This window comes from Palaemon carinicauda, chromosome 37 (genome assembly GCF_036898095.1).
Source record: "Palaemon carinicauda isolate YSFRI2023 chromosome 37, ASM3689809v2, whole genome shotgun sequence".
Lineage (NCBI taxonomy): Eukaryota > Metazoa > Arthropoda > Malacostraca > Decapoda > Palaemonidae > Palaemon > Palaemon carinicauda.
The window spans coordinates 48,252,616-48,275,900 of record NC_090761.1 but is presented as its reverse complement, the minus strand read 5'-3'; the positions used below and the strand labels follow the sequence as shown (position 1 = coordinate 48,275,900).

At 43.8% G+C, this 23,285-nt stretch overlaps 1 protein-coding gene across 1 annotated transcript in view; it reads right to left on the bottom strand.

Annotated features, from left to right (window-relative positions):
- The window catches only part of LOC137629640 (ubiquitin thioesterase otubain-like), a 95,054-nt gene that overhangs the window by 13,877 nt on the left and 57,892 nt on the right, over nt 1–23,285 (bottom strand). Inside the window, exons 3-6 of the mRNA XM_068361158.1 lie at nt 16,760–16,849; nt 6,588–6,712; nt 3,045–3,129; nt 2,187–2,381 (exon numbers count right to left, since the gene is read on the bottom strand). Coding sequence (XP_068217259.1) covers nt 2,187–2,381; nt 3,045–3,129; nt 6,588–6,712; nt 16,760–16,849 — 495 coding nt within the window. The remainder of the gene's footprint in view (nt 1–2,186; nt 2,382–3,044; nt 3,130–6,587; nt 6,713–16,759; nt 16,850–23,285) is intronic.

Below are 23,285 nucleotides of genomic sequence, written 5' to 3'. Positions count from 1 at the left end.
AACAACGTTACCCGCTTGAACGAAACGTTTTTTTCTCCTCTCTCTCCCTCCGTCTCTATCTCTCTCTTTCTCTCCAGAATTCGCACCTGAGAGAAGAGCCCAATCATATATCGTCAAAACATGTTATTGCTAAAGGAAAAAAACTGAAAGGTTTGACAAATAAAAAGTTCCTTTAATTTAGAATTTAAACCATTTAAGCTAAGAAAGAATGAACGAAACGCCAGAATCGGTTTACTCTTACTGCAAAGTGAAACCGTGATACACTCTCTCTCTATCGTAACGATAGAGCGCATGTTGAACGTCCTGAACGTCAACAACTGCGTGGACTAAAAAACTAAACGTTAGTTCATCTTTGAAAACAGTACGTAGACTATCAAAGAAATTCTTTCATAAAACATTAAATTTAAAAAGTTTTAAATTCTTTAAAGGTTAAATACGAAATAACGGGCTCAACGTTGATTAACTTCGGTTCCAAGTTAGGACCGCCTACTATCAGAAAAGGTCGCATATAAACAAAACATAAAAATTTATTTTTATATGTTTATAATAAAAGGAAAGTTAATCGAAGAGGCCTAATAAAGGCGGAGAGATATAAAATATATAGATCTATAACGTGTTAAGCAAAATTACTAAAAACCTAAACACACTTCCGTCTAAGGGAAGGGTCGGCCATTTAAAAGTGAAAGAGAGTCCATACTCTCTTTGACACCATAATTAAATCTATCCAAAACGAGTTCAAGTTTTGAAATGAAGATAAAACCCCTGCATAGCGAAAGCTCAAAACTGGAATAGTGTACTTCACCAAATAGTTGTGAAAACAAATCCAGTTAGTAACAGCGTATTTAGTAGGTCTTGCCAGTGGCACGACAGAGAGAAAATTGGTTCTGTGTTGACATCGAGTACTTGAGTACCTACTTGACAGATGGCGCTGTTGATGTACACCCCCACCTGTATAGCGATCGCTGGCGTATTCCGCCCGTAGGTTTTTCTGTCGGGCAGCAGAGCTGACAGCTATATGATCATCGGGTAAGTTTAATATTGAAAACTAAAGATTCTCAGTGAAAAAGAACTAAACACAAATACATAATGCAAAAACTAAAAAAAAATAAAAGCCATTGAACATAAAACTCTACACGGCAAAAAAAATTAAACGATAAGTACAAGTGATACATACAAGAAAAGTGATGACTAATACGAAAGCCATTTACAGGCATCGAGAACAATGTGATTGGTACCTTAAGATATAACAAAAATAACAAAACGCTTTTTGGTATTACTGAGAGGGATCGATTATACTGGGGAGGGCTACTAGAAGAAATGAAAAAAGGAAAAATGTTTAGTTATGGAGGACAAATAACAAGAACCTAACAAAATACTGGAATTATGAAAATACCATATTGTACTTTACAATGCCTACTCAGTAAAATTAGGGGAGAAAATATCAAGCAGGCAGTAGTTATGAGTAAATACTGATAAACATGACTGTCAATACAGGGGACAATGAAAACTAGAAATAGGGCTACTGTATTTATGATTAATGATTTACGAAATGCTTAAGTTTACTTATTTTCATACAATAAAGTGGCTCTGGTACTGTTCTTGCTTTAAGGATTCTATAGATTTATGGATCAAGTATGCAATTGCATAGGTTAGGCTTAGAAGTTGCAAAGTTGGACTAAAGTTTGGAGTAGGCTGGCAAAGACAGCCTATAGAAGCAACACTTTTGATTTAATAGTGTAAATAAAATTGGGGGAAGTGCCTTGGTATATGTATGTATGTATATAAAAAAAAAGTTTATTGATATGAGGCAACTTCCAGAAAACAAACTGGAACAGGTAAATTTGGTCCCATTAGCCACTTTTTTCAACTAATGTCCAGCTTTCACAAAGTTTTACAACAATAGTACAGCGATCTCAAAAATATGATTAAGCTATACAATAAAGGCAAAACAAATTTGCCCTTTTATTGTGGATTAACAAGCATTATTTCTTCAAATCCTTATATGTACGACTGTACTTTTTTAATTTTTTCTAAAAGTTTAAAAATATATTTGTCACTTACTTTTCAAATCAAGACCAACAAAAGCTTTCTAGTTGGTGAAATGAAAAAAAGCAAAATACAGTACCGCATTCAAGCTCAACAAAGTGAAGACCTATTAATCTGGTAAAACTTGGTGCACAACATACCTGTTTACAAAATTCTTCTACTGTTCTACCACCTTCAATGAAAAAGCTAAAGAATTCTGCATTCTTCTGCAAATGAGCAGAGATTAGAAGGCGGAGGTAAACCACAAGATAATCTGATGTTCCAGCGTCATTGATAATGGCCTCAACTCTCTCGACACTGCCACTTCCCTCCAAGTCATTAACAACTTGCATGAACTAAAAAAAAAAAAAGATTAAAACAATTTAGTATCTTTTACATAGCAGCAGAGGTAAATAAATACTGATAGTGATGATGATACTGATCTTACACAAATATAAACACTAGGTACGGTGGATCTTGCACGAATGCTGGCCTCAATTCACATATGAATTAAGTAAATCTATGAAACACAAACTAATCAAATTTGAGGGGAAAGGTTAATGAAATTGCAAAAAAAAAGGATAAACTGAAAAGGAAAGACGCACTAGGTCATAGCAGAAAATTGAATTATAGATATGCTACACCACCTACGTAATCAAGTTTAATAAAATTCCGTGAGTTCGATCACCAACATTTAGATGGATGTACATATAGAATTCAGGGCATAAAGGCTGGCACTGGGGCCAGGGAGGTCATTTAGCTCCAAGGTGAATCTGGGAATGGAACCTTGAGGTTCTGATTTATCAAATCTCAAGAGATAAATACCAAAAGTGTCTTAATTATAAGACAATCTACCAATAAATCATATACAATATTTTACAATTAATAAGCCATCAAAGCAGCAACTAAAATATAAAAATATTAAATTACCATGTTAAGTAAAACATTAAAACGCAAGGTTTCAAATTACTCTCATAAAAAAAACATGAATTTCAAGCAAAAATCAACGTTACACTCACCATATCGTGAAAATCTTCTGTCGTGAACTCTGGGAAACCCATTTTGAAGAGTTCCTCCTTGCTTCCCTCTAGGTATTTTTTGAATCTGGAAGTCATAGAGAAGTCAAAATTAGTATTGCCATTACTTGTACGGCAACTATCAACTGTTATACAATATAAAAACCTAAGCACTCAGATACCTAGCTTCTTGAATAAAAGTTCTCAACTAACATCCTATAACAGGGAAGAGGCCAACATCCTCAATCGACTATGACTGCCAGCCTATGTATAATATTTCTGTAGCATTTCTTCAAGTCTCAGAGGTCACTACTGGCAGCATGTAACTGACAGCATGTAACTGGTTGCATTCAGATCAATATAAAATAAACTATTAGACCTTTGTCACCGGCTGTTTTATATATTATATCTTTTCCTTTGATTTCTGCCCTTATCCACTCTTTGACTTTGTATAGCACTATTTTATAGATGATCCTGGCCACTAGCTCATCACAAGTTTTTTCTCACTTGCATAAGCAAGTCCCTCAATCAAATACTCTTCAAATCCTGTATGTAGTTGTAAAGAACAAAAAGTGTTTGGTGACTTCTTAAAAAGATTATTAAAAGATCACAATGAGTTACTTATGATATGAAGTTTGTTTTGAGAAAATTATATAAATTACCCTGAATTCAAAATAAGGTTGGTCATTCAAGTTCCTATTTGGTGCTATAGCCTTCCATCCTAAAGCGAGGACGAAAGACAGACACGTCTGTTCATCGTCCGAGCCAAAAGTGAAGTGAGACAATTCACCGGTATGTGGGGGGGAGGGGTAGCAAGGTACCCCTTCCCCTACCCCCTTGCTAACTAGCGCGGGGGTAGTTAACCCTCGTTAAAAATCTAATGGCTCGTCATTTTCAGCTACGCCGAAAGTAATACCCTATGTAAACAGCGTGGTTTGTATTTCGGTTACGGAACAAATGCAAATGATTGCCAGTCTAGTTCTGGATTGCGATCTGTTCCTGCCCTTAAACCCATCCACAAGGAATTTACAAATTGTTATTACAAATACCTTAATGAATCTTTTATATCTTCTGACATACTGCATGTCATATTACAAGATATAAACTATATGCTTATTTATCAGTTTATTTAAAACTACCAGCTATCTAAATGTGGTTAGGTCCAGATTATCATTATTCCTTGACAATAATAAAATAATAATTTTGGTTAATAGGAAGTTGATAGTTAATGTGGGTAAGAGTCCTTTAATGCAGTGGTACAAGCTCTATATCAAGGGATAAAGGATAGACTCAGTTGGAAGGATCAAGTGCTTGGACTATGAAAGAAGAGAGAAATTTTTTTTTTTTGAAGGAGGAGGAAATATACTTTTAAATGAGAGTATCATACATGTGGACTTCCCTGTACACATATGAGTGGGTATTGTACTGGTCACGGGTATAGTAATCAGTGCTCATTTGATGATGACAAAGGGGATGTGGATTGTGCAGATGAATATAGAGAAATTGATGATGCATTCTAAAAGATTCTTAACCATTATAGAAAAAAAAATATTATTCAAGAGACATAATAAAAAGTGGTTATGAGATGCATGAGAAGGGAGGTAAGTGCTAGGTTGAATGTCATGTAGAATGGAGAGTTACTTGAGGAAGTAGATCAGTTTAAGAACTTGGGGCCTGTTGTTGCTATAAATGATAGAATGGAAGCAGATATACCTCAGAGTGAACGAAGGATGTAAAGTGTTGGGGGCAGTGAAGGGAGTGGTAAAGAATAGAGGGTTAGGAATGTAGAGAGTTCTGTATGAGAAAGCGATAGTACCAACTGTGATGAAGGATCGGAGCTGTGTAATGAATGAAAGTGACGGAGAGACAAAAATTGAATGTGTTCGAGATGAAGTGTCTAAGGAGCATGGCTGGTCTATCTCAATAATATATGGTTAGGAACAAAGTACTGAGGGTGAGAACGGGTGTAAGAAATGAATTAGCAGCTAATGAAGATATGAATGTGTTGAGTTGGTTTGACCATGTAGAGAGAATGGAAAATGACCGTCTACTGAATAAGGTGATGAATGCTAGAGTTGAGGGGAGAAGCATAAAAGGAAGGCCAAGGTTTGAGTGGATGGACGGAGTGGAGAAACCTCTAGGTGATAGGAGGACAGATGTGAGAGAGGAAAAAAAAGTGCGCCAGAAATAACAATGAATGGAGAGTAGTTGCAACGCAGTTCCAATAGGCCTTGGTGACAGCTGAGGCAGCGGCAGTAGGGCATTCAGCATATGAAACTTCATTTGTGGTGGACTGTAGGGGAGTGTGGGCGGGGGCACCCTAGCAGTACCAACCAAACTCAGCTGAATACCTCGTCAAAATCAGAGGACCAAAGTGAAGAAAAGTCCCCTTTTGTTCTTTTATTTTTTATGTTGACTATCCCCCAAAATTGGGGGAAGTGCCTTGGTAGATACTGTAGACAGATGAAATGCATTTCAGAAACACAATGCATGGTCCCTGGTACATCTTTTGCAGTCAAGTATTGTTTACTGACTAATGAAAGGTAAAATATACTGTTTATTTTCAAAAGTAAAGAGTATGCACATTGTTGATACAGTTTCTAATATTTGTATTTCTTTTCATAGCCGAAGGACAACTTGACATATAAAATTTGAAATGGGAATGTGAACACAAGACAGTTATTTTTGGCAAGAGAATAGGTTGCAGATTTCTACCTCTTTCCAACCATTACCTCAGGCTCTGCAAGCAGAGGAGTCACGGTCTGAGCGACTAACGACGACAACTCTCTCCCGACAGGAGAAACCACAGGAGTTACTACAACAAGATCCACAACACACTCTTCCTCCCCTTCAAGGCATAAGCCTACCACTGTACAGGTCAAGACCTATATTTGGGACATGGGGATAATTGGGAACAATCATGCCCCCTACAAGAATGACCGAGAGAATGTGGATCTACAGCTAGTTAAGCTACAAACCCGTTGCAATGTTCACAATTTCCCCAGCAAGTACAAATTTCCTCGACATCCACTCTAAACATAAGCAGCCAACATACACTTTCTGAAAGAAAAAGATCAAAACTTTTGGTACAGAGCAACAGTACGTCCGTACTTGTGACGAAAACAAAAGGGAAGAGCTATTCGGACGCGCTTGTCACCTGCGGTTAATTACCTCGTTAACCATTTAAAAAGCTGTTCCAGCTCCAATGAAGACATGTTCCCTATTTTACAGGAAGAAAGGTTTGTATATGCATACGAACAAAAATCCCTTACTACTTAGCTCATTACTGTGCAGAAACTTTGAAAGCTTGACCTCACCTTAGTAAGAGCAGGCCTAGGCTAGTTGCCTACTTGAAAGAGATAGGCTTATGTCTATCATTCACTTCAATAACAATGCTACAAATATCCATTTAACTTTTGATTTATGAAAATTTGGCTACTAAGTTATTCAGTGCCAAGAGGAGTGGTAAGGTACAACATATATAAATTGATCTCTGAGAATCTAATAAAGATATAGATACCAAAACACAGCTATAATAAGCCTTACCTTTCCAATTCATTTCTGTGGTAAATGCAGTATTCTAAATATGCAAAGATAAAACCGCGGAGAAAACAGTTTCCATCTGGTCGCGTTCGGCGGACATTAGAGAATTTTGGCAGCAGTGATAATACCTGTAAATAGAGAAAAATTAATGACAGTAAATTTTAAATCGGATAATATTCACTTTTCATTTTCCAAATTCCAAGATGAAAGGAGACCCCCTATATTTTCTAGGTGACACAGCAGGGTAAAGGTGCCCTTCAATGTTAACTTTTGGAAAAGAAAATTAATTTTGTTTCCTTTTCATATTAAGCTACTTAAATAATAAAAACACTAACAACTTTCAATCTTTTGGAAAGAAAAATATCCTTATCTTAGAGAGAAATCTGACCTATTGCTTTCTTGTCCTTGTAGAGATTTATTTATTTTTTTTTTTTTTACAATTCTTTTATGTGGAGAATTAAGAACCATTTTTTAATTCTTAATCGATGCATGTAAGTGGTAATAACTTTTCACCCATACAATTATCCCAAATTAACTTTTGGGTGAACATTTTTCAATTACTATGAGTTTAGTGGTTCTGTACAAACTTGAGTCACCAAGAACAAACTTTTTGATATATTATTACCTGATTTGTGATATGTTTAACCCTTTAAAGAATATTAGAAAATATTTTGATATACAAAAAATTCTTTTAACCCTTTTACCCCCAGGCTATTTGGAAATTTCCAACCCTTAACCCACAAGGGGTTATTTTTTTCCCAGCATATTTTGCAGTATATTTTTTTTAAATTGCTCTAACAGCCTTAATTTTTGTCATAGAGGGGTCAGGTTGGTCTCATTCTCTTGGAAAATGCCTGAATTTTTTCAATAAAAAATATCAAAAATATGAAAAAAAAAGTTTTAATAGCATTTTTTTGCAAGGACGTACCAGTACGTCCATGGGGGTAAAGGGATGGCTTTTGTGAAACGTACCAGTACGTCCTTTGGGGGTAAAAGGGTTATAAAGAAGGGCCTCTTGAAGAGCAATTTGGTAAAGAAATATAAATCTTCTTTAAGAAAAATAAAAGCCCATTTCAAATTTTTCCCAAAGACTAGATGATAATAATTCTCTCCAGACTATTTTTAAGGAAAAATGTTATTTTCATTAGTAAAATAAATTTTTGAATATACTTACCCGATGATCATGTAGCTGTCAACTCCGTTGCCCGACAGAAATCTACGGTCGGGATACGCCAGCGATCGCTATCCAGGTGGGGGTGTACTCAACAGCGCCATCTGTGGTCAGGTACTCAAGTACTTCTTGTCAACAAGAACTCAATTTTCTCCTCGGTCCACTGGTTCTCTATGGGGAGGAAGGGCGGGTTCTTTAATTCATGATCATCGGGTAAGTATATTCAAAAATTTATTTTACTAATGAAAATAACATTTTTCAATATTAAACTTACCCGATGATCATGTAGCTGATTCACACCCAGGGTGGTGGGTGGAGACCAGCATACATGTTAACAAAGAAGCTAAGTATCCCGTATTTCATTTTATTAGTTATTCAAAATAACAAACATAAAATAAATAAGTACCTGGTAAAGAAGTCGACTTGAACCATTACTCTGCCTTTATTAAGTACGTCTTCCTTACTGAGCGTAGCGGTCCTCTTAGGATGCTGAACGACTCTTAGGTGCTGAAGTATAAAGGGCTGCAACCCATACTAAAGGACCTCATCACAACCTCTAACCTAGGCGCTTCTCAAGAAAGAATTGACCACCCGCCAAATCAACCAGGATGCGGAAGGCTTCTTAGCCGACCGTACAACCCAAAAACAACAATAAAAAGTATTCAAGAGAAAGGTTAAAAAGGTTATGGGATTATGGGAATGTAGTGGCTGAGCCCTCACCTACTACTGCACTCGCTGCTACGAATGGTCCCAGGGTGTAGCAGTTCTCGTAAAGAGACTGGACATCTTTGAGATAGAATGATGCGAACACTGACTTGCTTCTCCAATAGGTTGCATCCATAACACTCTGCAGAGAACGGTTCTGTTTGAAGGCCACTGAAGTAGCCACAGCTCTCACTTCATGTGTCCTTACCTTCAGCAAAGCAAGGTCTTCTTCCTTCAGATGAGAATGTGCTTCTCTAATCAGAAGCCTGATGTAGTAAGAAACTGCGTTCTTAGACATTGGTAGAGAAGGCTTCTTGATAGCACACCATAAGGCTTCTGATTGTCCTCGTAAAGGTTTTGACCTTCTTAGATAGTACCTAAGAGCTCTAACTGGGCAAAGTACTCTCTCCAGTTCGTTCCCCACCAAGTTGGACAGGCTTGGGATCTCGAACGACTTAGGCCAAGGACGTGAAGGAAGCTCGTTTTTAGCCAAAAAACCGAGCTGCAAGGAACATGTAGCCGTTTCAGATGTGAAACCTATGTTCCTGCTGAAGGCGTGGATCTCACTTACTCTTTTAGCTGTTGCTAAGCACACGAGGAAAAGAGTTTTTAATGTGAGGTCCTTAAAAGAGGCTGATTGGAGCGGTTCAAATCTTGATGACATAAGGAACCTTAGGACCACGTCTAGATTCCAGCCTGGAGTGGACAACCGACGTTCCTTTGAGGTCTCAAAAGACCTAAGGAGGTCCTGTAGATCTTTGTTGGTGGAAAGATCCAAGCCTCTGTGGCGGAAAACCGCTGCCAACATACTTCTGTAACCCTTGATCGTAGGAGCTGATAGGGATCTTACGTTCCTTAGATGTAACAGGAAGTCAGCAATCTGGGTTACAGTGGTACTGGTTGAGGAAACTGCATTGGCCTTGCACCAGCTTCGGAAGACTTCCCATTTAGACTGATAGACTCTGAGAGTGGATGTCCTCCTTGCTCTGGCAATCGCTCTGGCTGCCTCCTTCGAAAAGCCTCTAGCTCTTGAGAGTCTTTCGATAGTCTGAAGGCAGTCAGACGAAGAGCGTGGAGGTTTGGGTGTACCTTCTTTACGTGAGGTTGACGCAGAAGGTCCACTCTTAGAGGAAGAGTCCTGGGAACGTCGACCAGCCATTGCAGTACCTCTGTGAACCATTCTCTCGCGGGCCAGAGGGGAGCAACCAACGTCAGCCGTGTCCCTTTGTGAGAGGCGAACTTCTGAAGTACCCTGTTGACAATCTTGAACGGCGGGAATGCATACAGGTCGAGATGGGACCAATCCAGCAGAAAGGCATCCACGTGAACTGCTGCTGGGTCTGGAATCGGAGAACAATACAACGGGAGCCTCTTGGTCATCGAGGTAGCGAACAGATCTATGGTTGGCTGACCCCACAGGGCCCAAAGTCTGCTGCAAACATTCTTGTGAAGGGTCCACTCTGTGGGGATGACCTGACCCTTCCGGCTGAGGCGATCTGCCATGACATTCATATCGCCCTGAATGAACCTCGTTACCAGCGTGAGCTTTCGATCTTTTGACCAAATGAGGAGGTCCCTTGCGATCTCGAACAACTTCCTCGAATGAGTCCCTCCCTGCTTGGAGATGTAAGCCAAGGCTGTGGTGTTGTCGGAGTTCACCTCCACCACCTTGTTTAGCTGGAGGGACTTGAAGTTTATCAAGGCCAGATGAACCGCCAACAACTCCTTGCAATTGATGTGAAGTGTCCTTTGCTCCTGATTCCATGTTCCCGAGCATTCCTGTCCATCCAATGTCGCACCCCAGCCCGTGTCTGATGCGTCCGAGAAGAGACGGTGGTCGGGGGTCTGAACAGCCAAAGGTAGACCTTCCTTGAGAAGAATGCTGTTCTTCCACCACGTTAGAGTAGACCTCATCTCTTCGGAAACAGGAACTGAGACCGTCTCTAGCGTCATGTCCTTTATCCAGTGAGCAGCTAGATGATACTGAAGGGGGCGGAGGTGGAGTCTCCCTAACTCGATGAACAGGGCCAGCGATGAAAGTGTCCCTGTTAGACTCATCCACTGCCTGACTGAGCATCGGTTCCTTCTCAGCATGCTCTGGATGCATTCTAGGGCTTGGTTGATCCTTGGGGCCGACGGAAAAGCCCGAAAAGCTCGACTCTGAATCTCCATACCCAGGTAGACAATGGTCTGGGATGGGACGAGCTGGGACTTCTCTAAATTGACCAGGAGGCCCAGTTCCTTGGTCAGATCCATAGTCCATCTGAGATTCTCCAGACAGCGACGACTTGTGGGAGCTCTTAAAAGCCAGTCGTCTAAATAGAGGGAGGCTCTGATGTCTGCCAAGTGAAGGAATTTCGCAATATTCCTCATCAGTCTGGTAAACACAAGAGGTGCCGTGCTTAGGCCAAAGCACAGGGCTTGGAACTGGTACACAACCTTTCCAAAGACGAATCTTAGGAAAGGTTGGGAGTCTGGATGGATGGGGACGTGAAAGTATGCGTCTTTCAGGTCTAACGAGACCATCCAGTCCTCCTGCCTGACCGCTGCTAGGACCGACTTCGTCGTCTCCATCGTGAACGTCTGCTTGGTGACAAAAGCATTGAGAGCACTGACGTCCAGCACCGGTCTCCAACCTCCTGTCTTCTTGGCTACCAGGAAGAGACGGTTGTAAAAGCCCGGGGATTGATGATCCCGGACTATGACCACTGCTTCCTTTTGTAGCAAGAGCGACACCTCTTGTTGCAACGCTAGCCTCTTGTCCTTCTCCTTGTAGTTGGGAGAGAGGTTGATGGGAGATGTAGCTAGAGGGGGATTGCGGCAGAACGGAATTCTGTATCCCTCCCTTAGCCACTTCACAGACTGAGCGTCTGCACCTCTGCTCTCCCAAGCTTGCCAGAAGGTCTTGAGTCTGGCTCCTACTGCTGTCTGGAGAGGAAGGCAGTCAAAACTTGCCTTTTGCGGACTTGGAACCCTTCTTGGACTTGCCACGGTGACTGTCTGCACGGGTACCTCCTCTGCTGGAGGTTCTGCCACGAAAGGGCGGGATGAACCTAGAAGCAGGTGTATCAACTGCTGCAGGGCGGAAGGGTCTAGGCACGGAAGGTAAGGGTTTAGCCTTACGTGCAGAAGAAGCCATCAGATCATGAGTATCCTTCTGGATAAGTGAGGCAGCCATCCCCTTAATCAACTCCTCCGGAAACAGACACTTGGAGAGAGGAGCAAACAACAACTCTGACTTCTGGCAAGGAGTGATACCAGCAGATAAGAAGGAGCAAAGATGTTCTCTCTTCTTGAGGACTCCTGATACATATGAAGCCGCAAGTTCACCAGACCCATCCCGAATTGCCTTGTCCATGCTAGACATGATCAGCATGGCCGAGTCCTTATCTGAAGGGGAAGTCTTCCTGCTTAAGGCTCCCAAACACCAATCGAGGAAGTTGAATATCTCGAAGGCACGAAAGACTCCCTTCAACAGATGATCTAGATCGGAAAAGGACCAGCAGATCTTCGAACGTCTCATAGCCAACCTGCGGGGAGAGTCAACCAGACTTGAGAAGTCGGCCTGGGCAGAGGCAGGAACCCCCAAGCCAGGTTCCTCTCCCGTGGCATACCAGACGCTCGACTTAGAAGCAAGCTTGGGAGGCGGAAACACAAAAGAGGTCCTTCCCAGTTGCTTCTTGGAATGCAACCAGTCCCCCATAACCCTCAAAGCTCTCCTAGATGATCTGGCGAGAACAAGCTTGGTGAAGGCAGGCGCAGCAGACTGCATGCCCAGAGCAAACTCGGAGGGAGGAGAACGAGGGGTTGCAGACACAAAATGCTCAGGATACAAGTCCCTAAACAAGGCAAGGACTTTGCGAAAGTCTAAGGAGGGTGGCGAAGACTTGTGTCCTTCAACATCAGAGTGAGGTTCATCCAGATGAGCAGCTTCATCATCCGATACATCATCATCCGAAAGTTGAGTTGTGAGTGGCAAAGGCAGAGCAGCAAGCTGAACGGCTGAATCCTGCAGAACGGGTGCATGCGTACCTGCGGATCCAACATCATGCCTCTGCTGGACAGTCTGCGAGCTGGCAACAACAAAAGCAGAGGGCTGGTGTGTGGGAGGGGCTGCGGTGGGCTGAGGAGCATGCGGTATGGTATGCAGAGCATGCTGTAAGGTATGCGGCTCATGCTGCATGGTATGCGGAGCATGCTGTAAGGTCTGCAGAGCATGCTGCATGGGCTGAGGAGAATGCCGCATAGTGCTGGAACCCGGCAACTCCTGATGCGGCAGCTCACGCATGTTAGCAGATGGTGCAGCAAGAACATGCGTCTGGCAGGGAGGACTGCGCATCGGTGGAGGAGCTCTCACAGGTGGGGTGTGGGAGCAGGCAGCCGCAGTATCTGCTGAACGCACAACCTCTGCGGGTTGTAGGTTAACAGGAGAGGTGTTAACCTTCTCGGCATGATACTCCTGCATGAATGCCGCAAGCTGAGACTGCATAGTCTGCAGCATGGACCACTTAGGGTCTACTGTGGTTGGAGCAACAACAGACGGAGCAGTAGCCTGTTGAGGGACCACTCTACCTCTCTTGGAAGGTGGGCAGTCATCAGATGACTGTGGCGAGTCCGAACTGACCCAGTGGCTACACCTGGGCCGTTGGACTAGCTCGGAAGGGACCTTACGTTTGAGCGGTCGTGAGACCTTGGTCCACCGTTTCCTCCTGGAAACTTCTTCCACAGACGAGGAATGTAAGGGCTCATTCGTCTGTATGTGGATGGGACGATCCTTAACAGATACGTCCGCAACCACTGAGGATACATCCGTGCGCCGATCAAGGCCTGCCGAACCCTTTGGTCCTTCGACATTGCTTCTCCCCTGGGCTTGGGAGCTTGCAAGAGGTCCTGGACTGGGAGGACGACTGGCACGCACAGATGTACCCTCATGCGCAACACTGACACTGACACTATGCACATCACTAGCACTAACACTTCCCACTGCACTCTTCGCTTTCAGCTCTCTGACATCTGCCAAGAGCTGATTGCGGTCACTAACCAACGACTCCACCTTCTCACCGAGAGCCTGAATGGTACGCAACATATCAGCCATTGCAGGCTGAGCACTCGTAGCAGGTTCGGGAGTCACCACCACAGGGGAAGGAAAAGGTTGAGGGGCATGGGGAGAGGAAAAATCCACAGAGCGAGAAGAACTCCTCCTATCTCTCTCCTTCTCTAACCTACGTGCATATCTAAGGAATTCGTTAAAATCGAATTCCGAAAGCCCAGCACATTCCCCACATCGATCTTCCAATTGACAGGATTTACCCCTACAATTGGAACATACGGTGTGAGGATCTATAGAGGCCTTCGGAAGACGCCTAGTACAAGTCCTAACACTACACTGCCTGTATTTAGGAACTTGGGAATGGTCAGACATCTTGAATTTAGAAGTAGTCAAGGGGGAATTCCAAAATTAAGCAAAGTTCGTAAACCAATAAATCAAATTAATTCCAAAAGCTTGCTAAGCTAAGGATAAAGCTTCCTGAACAGCGAAGGCTAAACTTTAGAGCAAATACATCACCAAATCGTGAACAAAAGACTCCAAAATCAACAGCGTATCCAAGTAGGTCTTGCCGGCGGCACGACAGAGGAAAAATTGAGTTCTTGTTGACAAGTACTTGAGTACCTGACCACAGATGGCGCTGTTGAGTACACCCCCACCTGGATAGCGATCGCTGGCGTATCCCGACCGTAGATTTCTGTCGGGCAACGGAGTTGACAGCTACATGATCATCGGGTAAGTTTAATATTGAAAATGCCAAAATATAGATATAAATTTATTATTAATTAAAAATTTTTCTTCAAGCAATAAGATTTCATAAAAGAAACTATTATATTTTCAATAAGAAATAAAAAGATAAACCACTTTATGTAAATTTATTACCTGATTAGTTTTGCAGGTTATCAAAATTTTCAATGACATTTTCTTCCAGAAAATTACCAAACCATGATTACGAAAATTATCAAAGAGCTAACTCTTTAGTCTCCCATTGAAACTTGAATTTTAAAATAAAATAAGTTTCTTCAACACAAAGGTATACTTTTATAGAGCCTATTCCTGTATCTGCAAGAATAAAAGACACCCCAAAAAGAGAAAAAGGTGTAGCACATGTCATATGAACAACTGATTCCTGAGGTCTCTCTCCCAGTGGCAATTAGTATTTATGATTGTGTTGTCTGAAGCAGATATTGAGGACTGGAGGATAAAAACTAAATTTTTCCTGTTCATTGATTATTTAACTAACTGCACTTTAACCATCCGTAATACTAACGACCCATCTTTTTTTTTCAATTCCCACCACTTGCACGGGGAGGTAGCAGCAGTAGGGGATTCAGCGTTAAGAAGCTTCATCTGTGGTGGATAACGGGGGAGGGTGGGCTGTGGCACCCCTAGCAGTACCAGCCGAACTCGGTTGAGTCCCTTGTCAGCCTGAGAGGAGCGTAGATAGGAAAGATCCCGTTTTTTGTTTTTCCATTTGTTTGATCTCGGCTACCGCCCCCAAAATTGGGGGATGTACCTTGGGATATGGTTGGACCACTTGTGTGGAATCCCCTTGGAGTTTTATATAACTTATCTATTTTGAAAAGATGGAAGATATGGAATCCCTCCTTCGGAGTCTTCCTCTGACAAAACTTGCCCACAGATTTCCATACACCATCTTTCTAAACTTTGCTCATCCCTATAAAGGGAACACACAAGGGACAAGAAATTCAGAAAGCACGTTCAACCACATGCAGAGTCATTATGCAGCCTAGAAGGAGGCCATTGTAACTAACTCCTGACTCCTAAACAAACGAGGGACTGCCTTCTCCTTCGTCTCTCCAGAAAATTGTTCGTTAAACTGAGAAGTCTACCAGTAAAGAAGTTGTTTCACTGTCCTTGGGAATGTAGAATCTCTACTTGCATATCAGAAGTGGGGAAGAAGTTTGCTAGAGTAACTGAAGGTCAAGGAACCTCTCTGACCTTCAGATCAGATTTATCATTTGTACCAAAACCTCTCCAGCAAGTGAGTACCAAAGTAGCCTGACCAGCTGTCTCATCTAAGGGGTGAGCCCCAAGCTACATCAGACTGATGATATTGGGTTCAAAGACAGCATTGTGGCTGCTTCTCCCAATGCTGACCTCTTAAAGTATCTCTCCAATTCTGATAGCATGAGGTCACAAGGGTACGTAACCTCATATCCTAACAGATCTCTTGCCAATCAGGCACTGTAGCTACAAAACAGGAGACAAAACAGACACCAACAATGCCCCACCTCTGACAATTCAATAATGCAATGGACTATGCTTGGACAAAAATAATTCACACATGTTATCATTCCACCTAAAATTGGAACATGTAGTAAACAATCTGAACCTATGTTTAATAACTTGAACTCTTCCCTTGGTCCAACCGATGCCAAAATAAAAGAAAATTTGTGTGAACAGATACGAACACAAATAAGAGTATGTGAGAAGCAGTAGTAATACAGGGCATTACGACTGGGTGCTCAACCACTATTACGAGTTGTGCTGGTACTTGAAAGTATTACATAAAGGAGACCTGTTATGCATGAACTCTGGGTCTTCCTATGAAAGTTCCACTGATCAAGCACAAACAGAACTTACAGAACTTCTGAAATATGAACAGCAGGTAGAGTCCAGGGCTGTTTTCCCCTCCCATGAAACACAAAGCACAGGCGAGGTAATCCAATCATCAACTTCCATGGCATGATCCTCATGTAAAGCTCAAAGGTACTTCTTGAGAGAGGACTTCCAGGACCTCTCATTTTCTTACTCTAGAGGGAAAAGGGGAAGGGATTGCACCTGTGGTTCTACATCTTATTTCGTACTCCCGGTTCTTCTAGCACATCAATCTCATTCACTATAGTCTTGCCATGAGAGAGAGACATCATTTGCAATCAAACTTAATCAATTTCATGAACAAAGAAATAATTAGCAAGACCCCAGCAGAAACATCGAAGACAGCATTTGAAGAAGAGTAAAGAGTTATATAAGGCATTGGACGGCTACCTACCACCAATTTACTACCTTTTTATCAAGATTCAACAACTTTCAGTTCATGCAACAATACTTTTTAATGGGACGGTTTGTATTCTTGTAGAAGCAAACAAATACATAAACTGGAAACCACTTTTTCATTGTCATCTATCATTTACTGAATGTGGCTAAACAAATGACAAGAACCAACTGCTGTACTTAATTACATCTATTTCTCTGAACTACACACTTATAACAGTGATATTTACCAACCTTACTAGAATAAACTGCATCATTAGAATATTCATTTTCAAGAGTGGACAAGCCTTCTTGAGCTCCAACCATGGCAATATTGGCCTTTATCTGCAATAAAAGAATATTACTTTATAAAACTAAAAGCACAAGAGCTTTGAAATACTGTTGTACAGCATACAGTATTATGAAAAAAATCAGAAGCTACTGATTAAGTACAGTAGTAAAAACAAGGAAGGACCGGTGTATTCTCCTTGAAATCATGATAACTGTAGTAGCTCCATTTCAAATATAGTACTGCATACCTTAATCCAAAATTGAGAAAATAGTCTATTACAACTTTTTGACGGTACTTTAAAAAATACCTCATGTTGTATCCCAAACAATACTGAACAACTTACAAATCATTATAAAAGGTTACAGCTGAAATTCACAATATTTTCAATTTTCCAAATTATCATGTTAACCCATAATCATAAAAAATGTTATTTTTATTAGTAAAATAAATTTTTGAATATACTTACCCGATAATCATGTAGCTGTCAACTCCGTTGCCCGACAAAATTCTATGGAGGGATACGCCAGCTATCACAATACTAGAAGGGGGTGTACTTACCAGCGCCACCTGTGGCCAGGTACTATAGTACTTCTTGTTGACACCTCCTCAATTTTTCCTCGGTCCACTGGTTCTCTATGGGGAGGAAGGGAGGGTCGATTAAATCATGATTATCGGGTAAGTATATTCAAAAATTTATTTTACTAATAAAAATAACATTTTTCAATATTAAACTTACCCGATAATCATGTAGCTGATTCACACCCAGGGGGGTGGGTGAAAACCAGTGTACAAGATTAAAGGATAGCTAAGTATCCCATATTTCATATAACAGTTATCTCAAATAACAATGAAATAATAAGTACCTGGTAAGGAAGTCGAATTGAACCGTTACTCTGCCTCTTTTTAAGTTCGTCTTCCTTACTGAGCGCAGCGTTCCTCTTGGAGGCTGAATCAACTCAAAGGTGCTAAAGTATATAGGGCTGCAACCCCTACTAAAGGACCTCTACATGACCTCTAACCCAGGCGCTTCTCAAGAATGAATTGACCACCCGCCAAATCAAAAGGATGCGGAAGGCTTCTTAGCCTACCGTAACAACCATAAAAACAACAATAAAAGCATTCAAGAGAAAGGTTAAAAAAGGTTATGGGATTAAGGGAATGTAGTGGCTGAGCCCTCACCTACTACTGCACTCGCTGCTACGAATGGTCCCAGGGTGTAGCAGTTCTCGTAAAGAGACTGGACATCTTTAAGATAAAATGATGCAAACACTGACTTGCTCCTCCAATAGGTTGCATCCATTATGCTCTGCAGAGAACGGTTTTTATTAAAGGCCATCGAAGTAGCTACGGCTCTTACTTCGTGGGTCCTTACCTTCAGCAACGCAAGGTCTTCCTCCTTTAAGTGAGAATGGGCTTCTCTAATCAGAAGCCTTATATAATACGAAACCCCGTTCTTGGACATGGGCCTCGAAGGTTTCTTGATGGCACACCATAAGGCTTCTGACTGTCCTCGAATAGGTTTAGACCTATTAAGATAATACTTGAGAGCTCTGACAGGGCAAAGAACTCTTTCTAGTTCGTTACCTACCATGTTGGAGAGGCTAGGTATTTCAAACGATCTAGGCCAAGGACGTGAAGGAAGTTCGTTCTTTGCTAGGAATCCGAGCTGAAAAGAACATGTTGCAGATTCGGTCGTGAAACCAATGTTCTTGCTGAAGGCATGAACCTCACTGACTCTCTTAGCTGTTGCAAGGCAGACGAGAAAAAGAGTCTTGAGGGTAAGGTCCTTGAAGGAAGCTGACTGGAGAGGTTCGAACCTAGGTGACATAAGGAACCTAGGTGACATAAGGAACCTTAAGACTACGTCTAGGTTCCAGCCTGGAGTGGATAGACGACGCTCTTTAGACGTCTCAAAAGACTTAAGGATGTCTTGAAGGTCCTTGTTGGAAGAAAGGTCCAAACCTCTGTGGCGGAGAACTGAAGCCAACATACTCCTATACCCTTTAATCGTAGGAGCTGAAAGGGATCTCTCATTCCTAAGGTGTAAAAGGAAGTCAGCTATTTGGGTCACAGAGGTATTGGTAGAGGATACTGAATTGGCTCTACACCAGCTCCGGAAGACTTCCCACTTAGATTGGTAGACTCTACGAGTGGAAACCCTTCTTGCTCTGGCAATCGCACTGGCTGCCTCCTTCGAAAAGCCTCTAGCTCTAGCGAATCTTTCGACAGTCTGAAGGCAGTCAGCCGAAGAGCGTGGAGGTTTGGGTGCAACCTGTCTACGTGAGGTTGACGTAGAAGGTCCACTCTTAGAGGTAGAGTCCTGGGGATGTCGACTAGCCATTGAAGTACCTCTGTGAACCATTCTCTTGCAGGCCAAAGGGGAGCAACCAGCGTCAGCCGTGTCCCTTCGTGCGAGATGAATTTCTGCAGAACTTTGTTTATTATCTTGAACGGTGGGAATGCGTAAAGGTCGAGATGGGACCAGTTCAGTAGAAAAGCATCCACATGAACTGCTGCAGGGTCTGGAACTGGGGAACAGTACATCGGAAGTCTCTTGGTTATGGAGGTGGCAAACAGATCTATGGTAGGTTGACCCCACAAGGTCCAAAGTCTGTTGCACACACTCTTGTGGAGGGTCCATTCCGTGGGAATGACCTGATTCCTTCTGCTTAGGCGATCTGCTGAGACGTTCATATTGCCCTGAATGAACCTCGTGACTAAAGTGAGGTTTTGACTTCTTGACCAAATGAGGAGGTCCCTTGCGATCTCGTATAGGCTCCTCGAATGGGTCCCTCCTTGCTTGGAGATGTAAGCCAAGGCTGTGGTGTTGTCTGAGTTCACCTCCACCACTTTGCCTAGCAGGAGGGACTTGAAGTTCAGCAGGGCTAAATGAACTGCTAGTAGCTCCTTGCAGTTGATGTGGAGCGTTCCCTGATCCTCGTTCCACGTTCCCGAGCATTCCCGTCCGTTCAAGGTTGCACCCCAGCCCGAGTCCGATGCATCTGAGAAGAGATGAAGATTGGGGGTCTGAATAGCCAACGATAGGCCCTCCCTGAGAAGGAGATTGTGCTTCCACCACAAGAGAGTGGTCTTCATCTCTTTGGTGACTGGGATAGAGACTGCTTCGAGAGTCAAACCCTTGTCCCAATGAGCTGCAAGATGGAATTGAAGAGGGCGGAGGTGGAGTCTCCCTAGCTCGACGAACAGGGCCAGTGATGAAAGGGTCCCTGTGAGACTCATCCACTGTCTCACCGAGCAACTGCTCCTCTTCAGCATGCTCATGATGCACTCTAGGGCTTGGCTTATCCTGGGGGCCGATGGAAAAGCCCGAAAATCCTGACTCCGAATCTCCATTCCCAGGTACACAATGGATTGGGAGGGAATGAGCTGAGACTTTTCTGTGTTGACTAACAGACCCAGTTCTCTGATTAAGTCCAAAGTCCAGTTGAGACTCTCCAGACAGCGACGACTCGTGGAGGCTCTCAACAGCCAGTCGTCTAAGTAGAGGGAGGCTCTGATGTCCGATAAGTGGAGGAATTTTGCTATATTCCTCATCAGAAGCGTGAACACCATAGGAGCTGTGCTTAGGCCAAAACACAGGGCTTGGAATTGGTAGACAACCTTTCCAAAAACGAATCTCAGGAAAGGTTGGGAGTCTGGATGAATAGGAACGTGAAAGTAGGCATCTTTCAAGTCCAACGAGACCATCCAGTCCTCCTGCCTGACCGCTGCTAGGACCGACTTCGTCGTCTCCATCGTGAACGTCTGCTTGGTGACATACGCATTGAGCGCGCTGACGTCCAGCACCGGTCTCCAACCTCCTGTCTTCTTGGCCACCAGAAAGAGACGGTTGTAGAAGCCCGGGGATTGATGGTCCCGGACTATAACCACTGCCTTCTTCTGCACAAGTAGCGACACCTCCTGGTGCAACGCTAGCCTCTTGTCCTCTTCTTTGTAGTTGGGAGAGAGGTTGATGGGTGATGTGGTCAGAGGGGGTTTGAGGCAGAATGGAATCCTGTAACCCTCCCTCAGCCAACTGACAGACTGGGCGTCTGCACCTCTCTTTTCCCAGGCTTGCCAGAAGCTCTTGAGTCTGGCTCCTACTGCTGTCTGGAGATGCGGAGAGTCAGTTTTTTCCTTTAGAGGCCTTGGAGCCTTTCCTAGACTTGCTCCTGGAAGAGTCTGGACGGGAGCTTCCTCGGCTGGGGGCTCTACCACGAAAGGGCGGTATGAACCTCGTAGCAGGAGTATCAGCCACTGGGGTGCGATAAGTCCTGGGGACAGAGGTAGCAACCTTAGACTTACGAGCCGATGAGGCTACAAGATCATGTGTGTCCTTTTGTATCAGGGCAGCAGACAAGTCCTTAACCAGCTCTTCGGGGAAGAGGAACTTCGAGAGCGGAGCGAAAAGGAGTTGTGACCTTTGACAAGGTGTAATGCTGGAGGAAAGGAAGGTACAAAGCTGTTCCCTTTTCTTAAGAACCCCTGATACAAACATCGACGCAAGCTCGCCAGATCCATCTCTAATGGCCTTATCCATGCAGGACATTAATAGCATGGCAGAATCCTTGTCCGCAGGGGAGGTCTTCTTGCTGAGGGCCCCCAGGCACCAGTCTAGAAAGTTGAACATCTCAAATGCTCTAAAAACTCCCTTCAGGAAGTGATCAAGGTCTGAGAAGGTCCAGCAAACCTTAGAGCGCCTCATTGCAGTTCTACGAGGCGAGTCTACCAGACTTGAGAAGTCAGCCTGGGCAGAGGCAGGTACTCCCAAGCCTGGTTCCCCTCCTGTGGCATACCAAACGCTCGCTTTAGAAGTGAGCTTAGTCGGAGGAAACATGAAAGAAGTCTTGCCAAGGTGTTGCTTAGTCTGCAGCCACTCCCCTAAGATCCTTAACGCTCTCTTAGAGGACCTTGCTAGGACTAGCTTAGTATAGGTCGACTTAGCTGGCTGCATGCCCAGCGAAAACTCAGACGGTGGAGAGCGGGGAATAGCAGAGACAAAGTGGTCTGGGTATACCTCCCTAAGCAGAGCCAAGACCTTACGAAAGTCAATAGACTGTGGAGAAGGTTTGGATTCATCCACGTCTGATGAGGGATCCAGGTGTGCCGCCTCATCATCAGACGCCTCATCACCAGAGTGTAGCGAAGAGATCGGACAGGTATGCTGAACAGCAGAGTCAGTACGTGGAACATCAATATTAGTGGTTTCCTCTTCAAGACTCTGTTGAGGGAACACCTGAGGCTCAGACTGCAAAGGCTGAACAAAAGCAGAAGCAGAAGGAAGGCGCATGGGAGGAGGAGGCTGACTCCTGGCATGAGTGGCTGAACTCAAGGGTTGAGCTTGCTGAGAGGTTGGCGGAAGCGGAGTAGTAAGTTCCTGTTCCTGTGGTGTGAGCGGAGAGCGATGAGATAGAGGCTGCGCAGAACAAAGTAAATGTCTCGCCAGTTGAGGCTCCTGAGGCGCAAGGCTAAGGTGTTGTGGTGCTTGCCTAGAGGAGGGTTGAGCTCGCTGCAGCGAGAGCTGAGGAGACTGACTCATGGTTGGGAGAGGTTGTTGTACCTCGACTGAGTGTTGCATCACTGGTGGAGCAGCAAGTGGAAGCGGAGGAAGAGGGGTATAAGCCTCCTGATCCCATTGCTGAGGTTGCCTTAAGGAAGGCGGAGGCTGAACACCACTGGGAACAGTAAACTCAGAACGTGGCTCAACATCGTACGCCTGGCAGGTGGTACTGCGGTCAGGCGGAGCGAGCGCAGGCGGAGCGAGCGCAGGCGGAGCAAGTGCAGGCGGAGGCGGAGGCGCAACCTTCTCAGCTCGACACTCACGCATCAAGACCGAAAGTTGTGACTGCATGGACTGCAGAAGAGACAACTTGGGGTCGGCAGACACTACGGTCTGCTGAGGCAAAGCCTGAACAGCAGAGATCTGTTGCGGCAGAACCTTACTCCTCTTGGGCGGAGTGCAGTCGACTGATGACTGTGGCGAGTCAGAGCTGAGCCAATGACTGCAGCCCGGTTGAGCGCTCGCGTACTGGACTCTGCGTTTGAGTGGTCTAGAGACCTGAGTCCAGCGTTTCTTCCCTGACAATTGATCAGCGGACGAGTAAAAGACGGGCTCAATCGTCTGCAGGTGGGAGTGACGGTCTCTGGAAGACACGCCCGCAACCACCGAGGATACTTCTGTGCGCCGATCAAGGCCTGCCGAACCCTTTTGCCCTTCGACATTGCTTCTCCCCTGGGCATGGGAGCTTGCAAGAGGTCCCGGACTGGGAGGACGACTGGCGCGCACAGAAGTATCCTCACGCACCCCACTGACACTGACACTAGCACTTGGCACTGCACTGACACTAGCACTCGTCACAGCACTGGCACTAATACCACCCACTGCACTCTTGACCTTAAGCTCCTTGACTTCGGCCATAAGAGACTTATGATCGCTAACCACTGACTCTACTTTATCGCCTAAGGCCTGAATAGCACGCAACACAACAG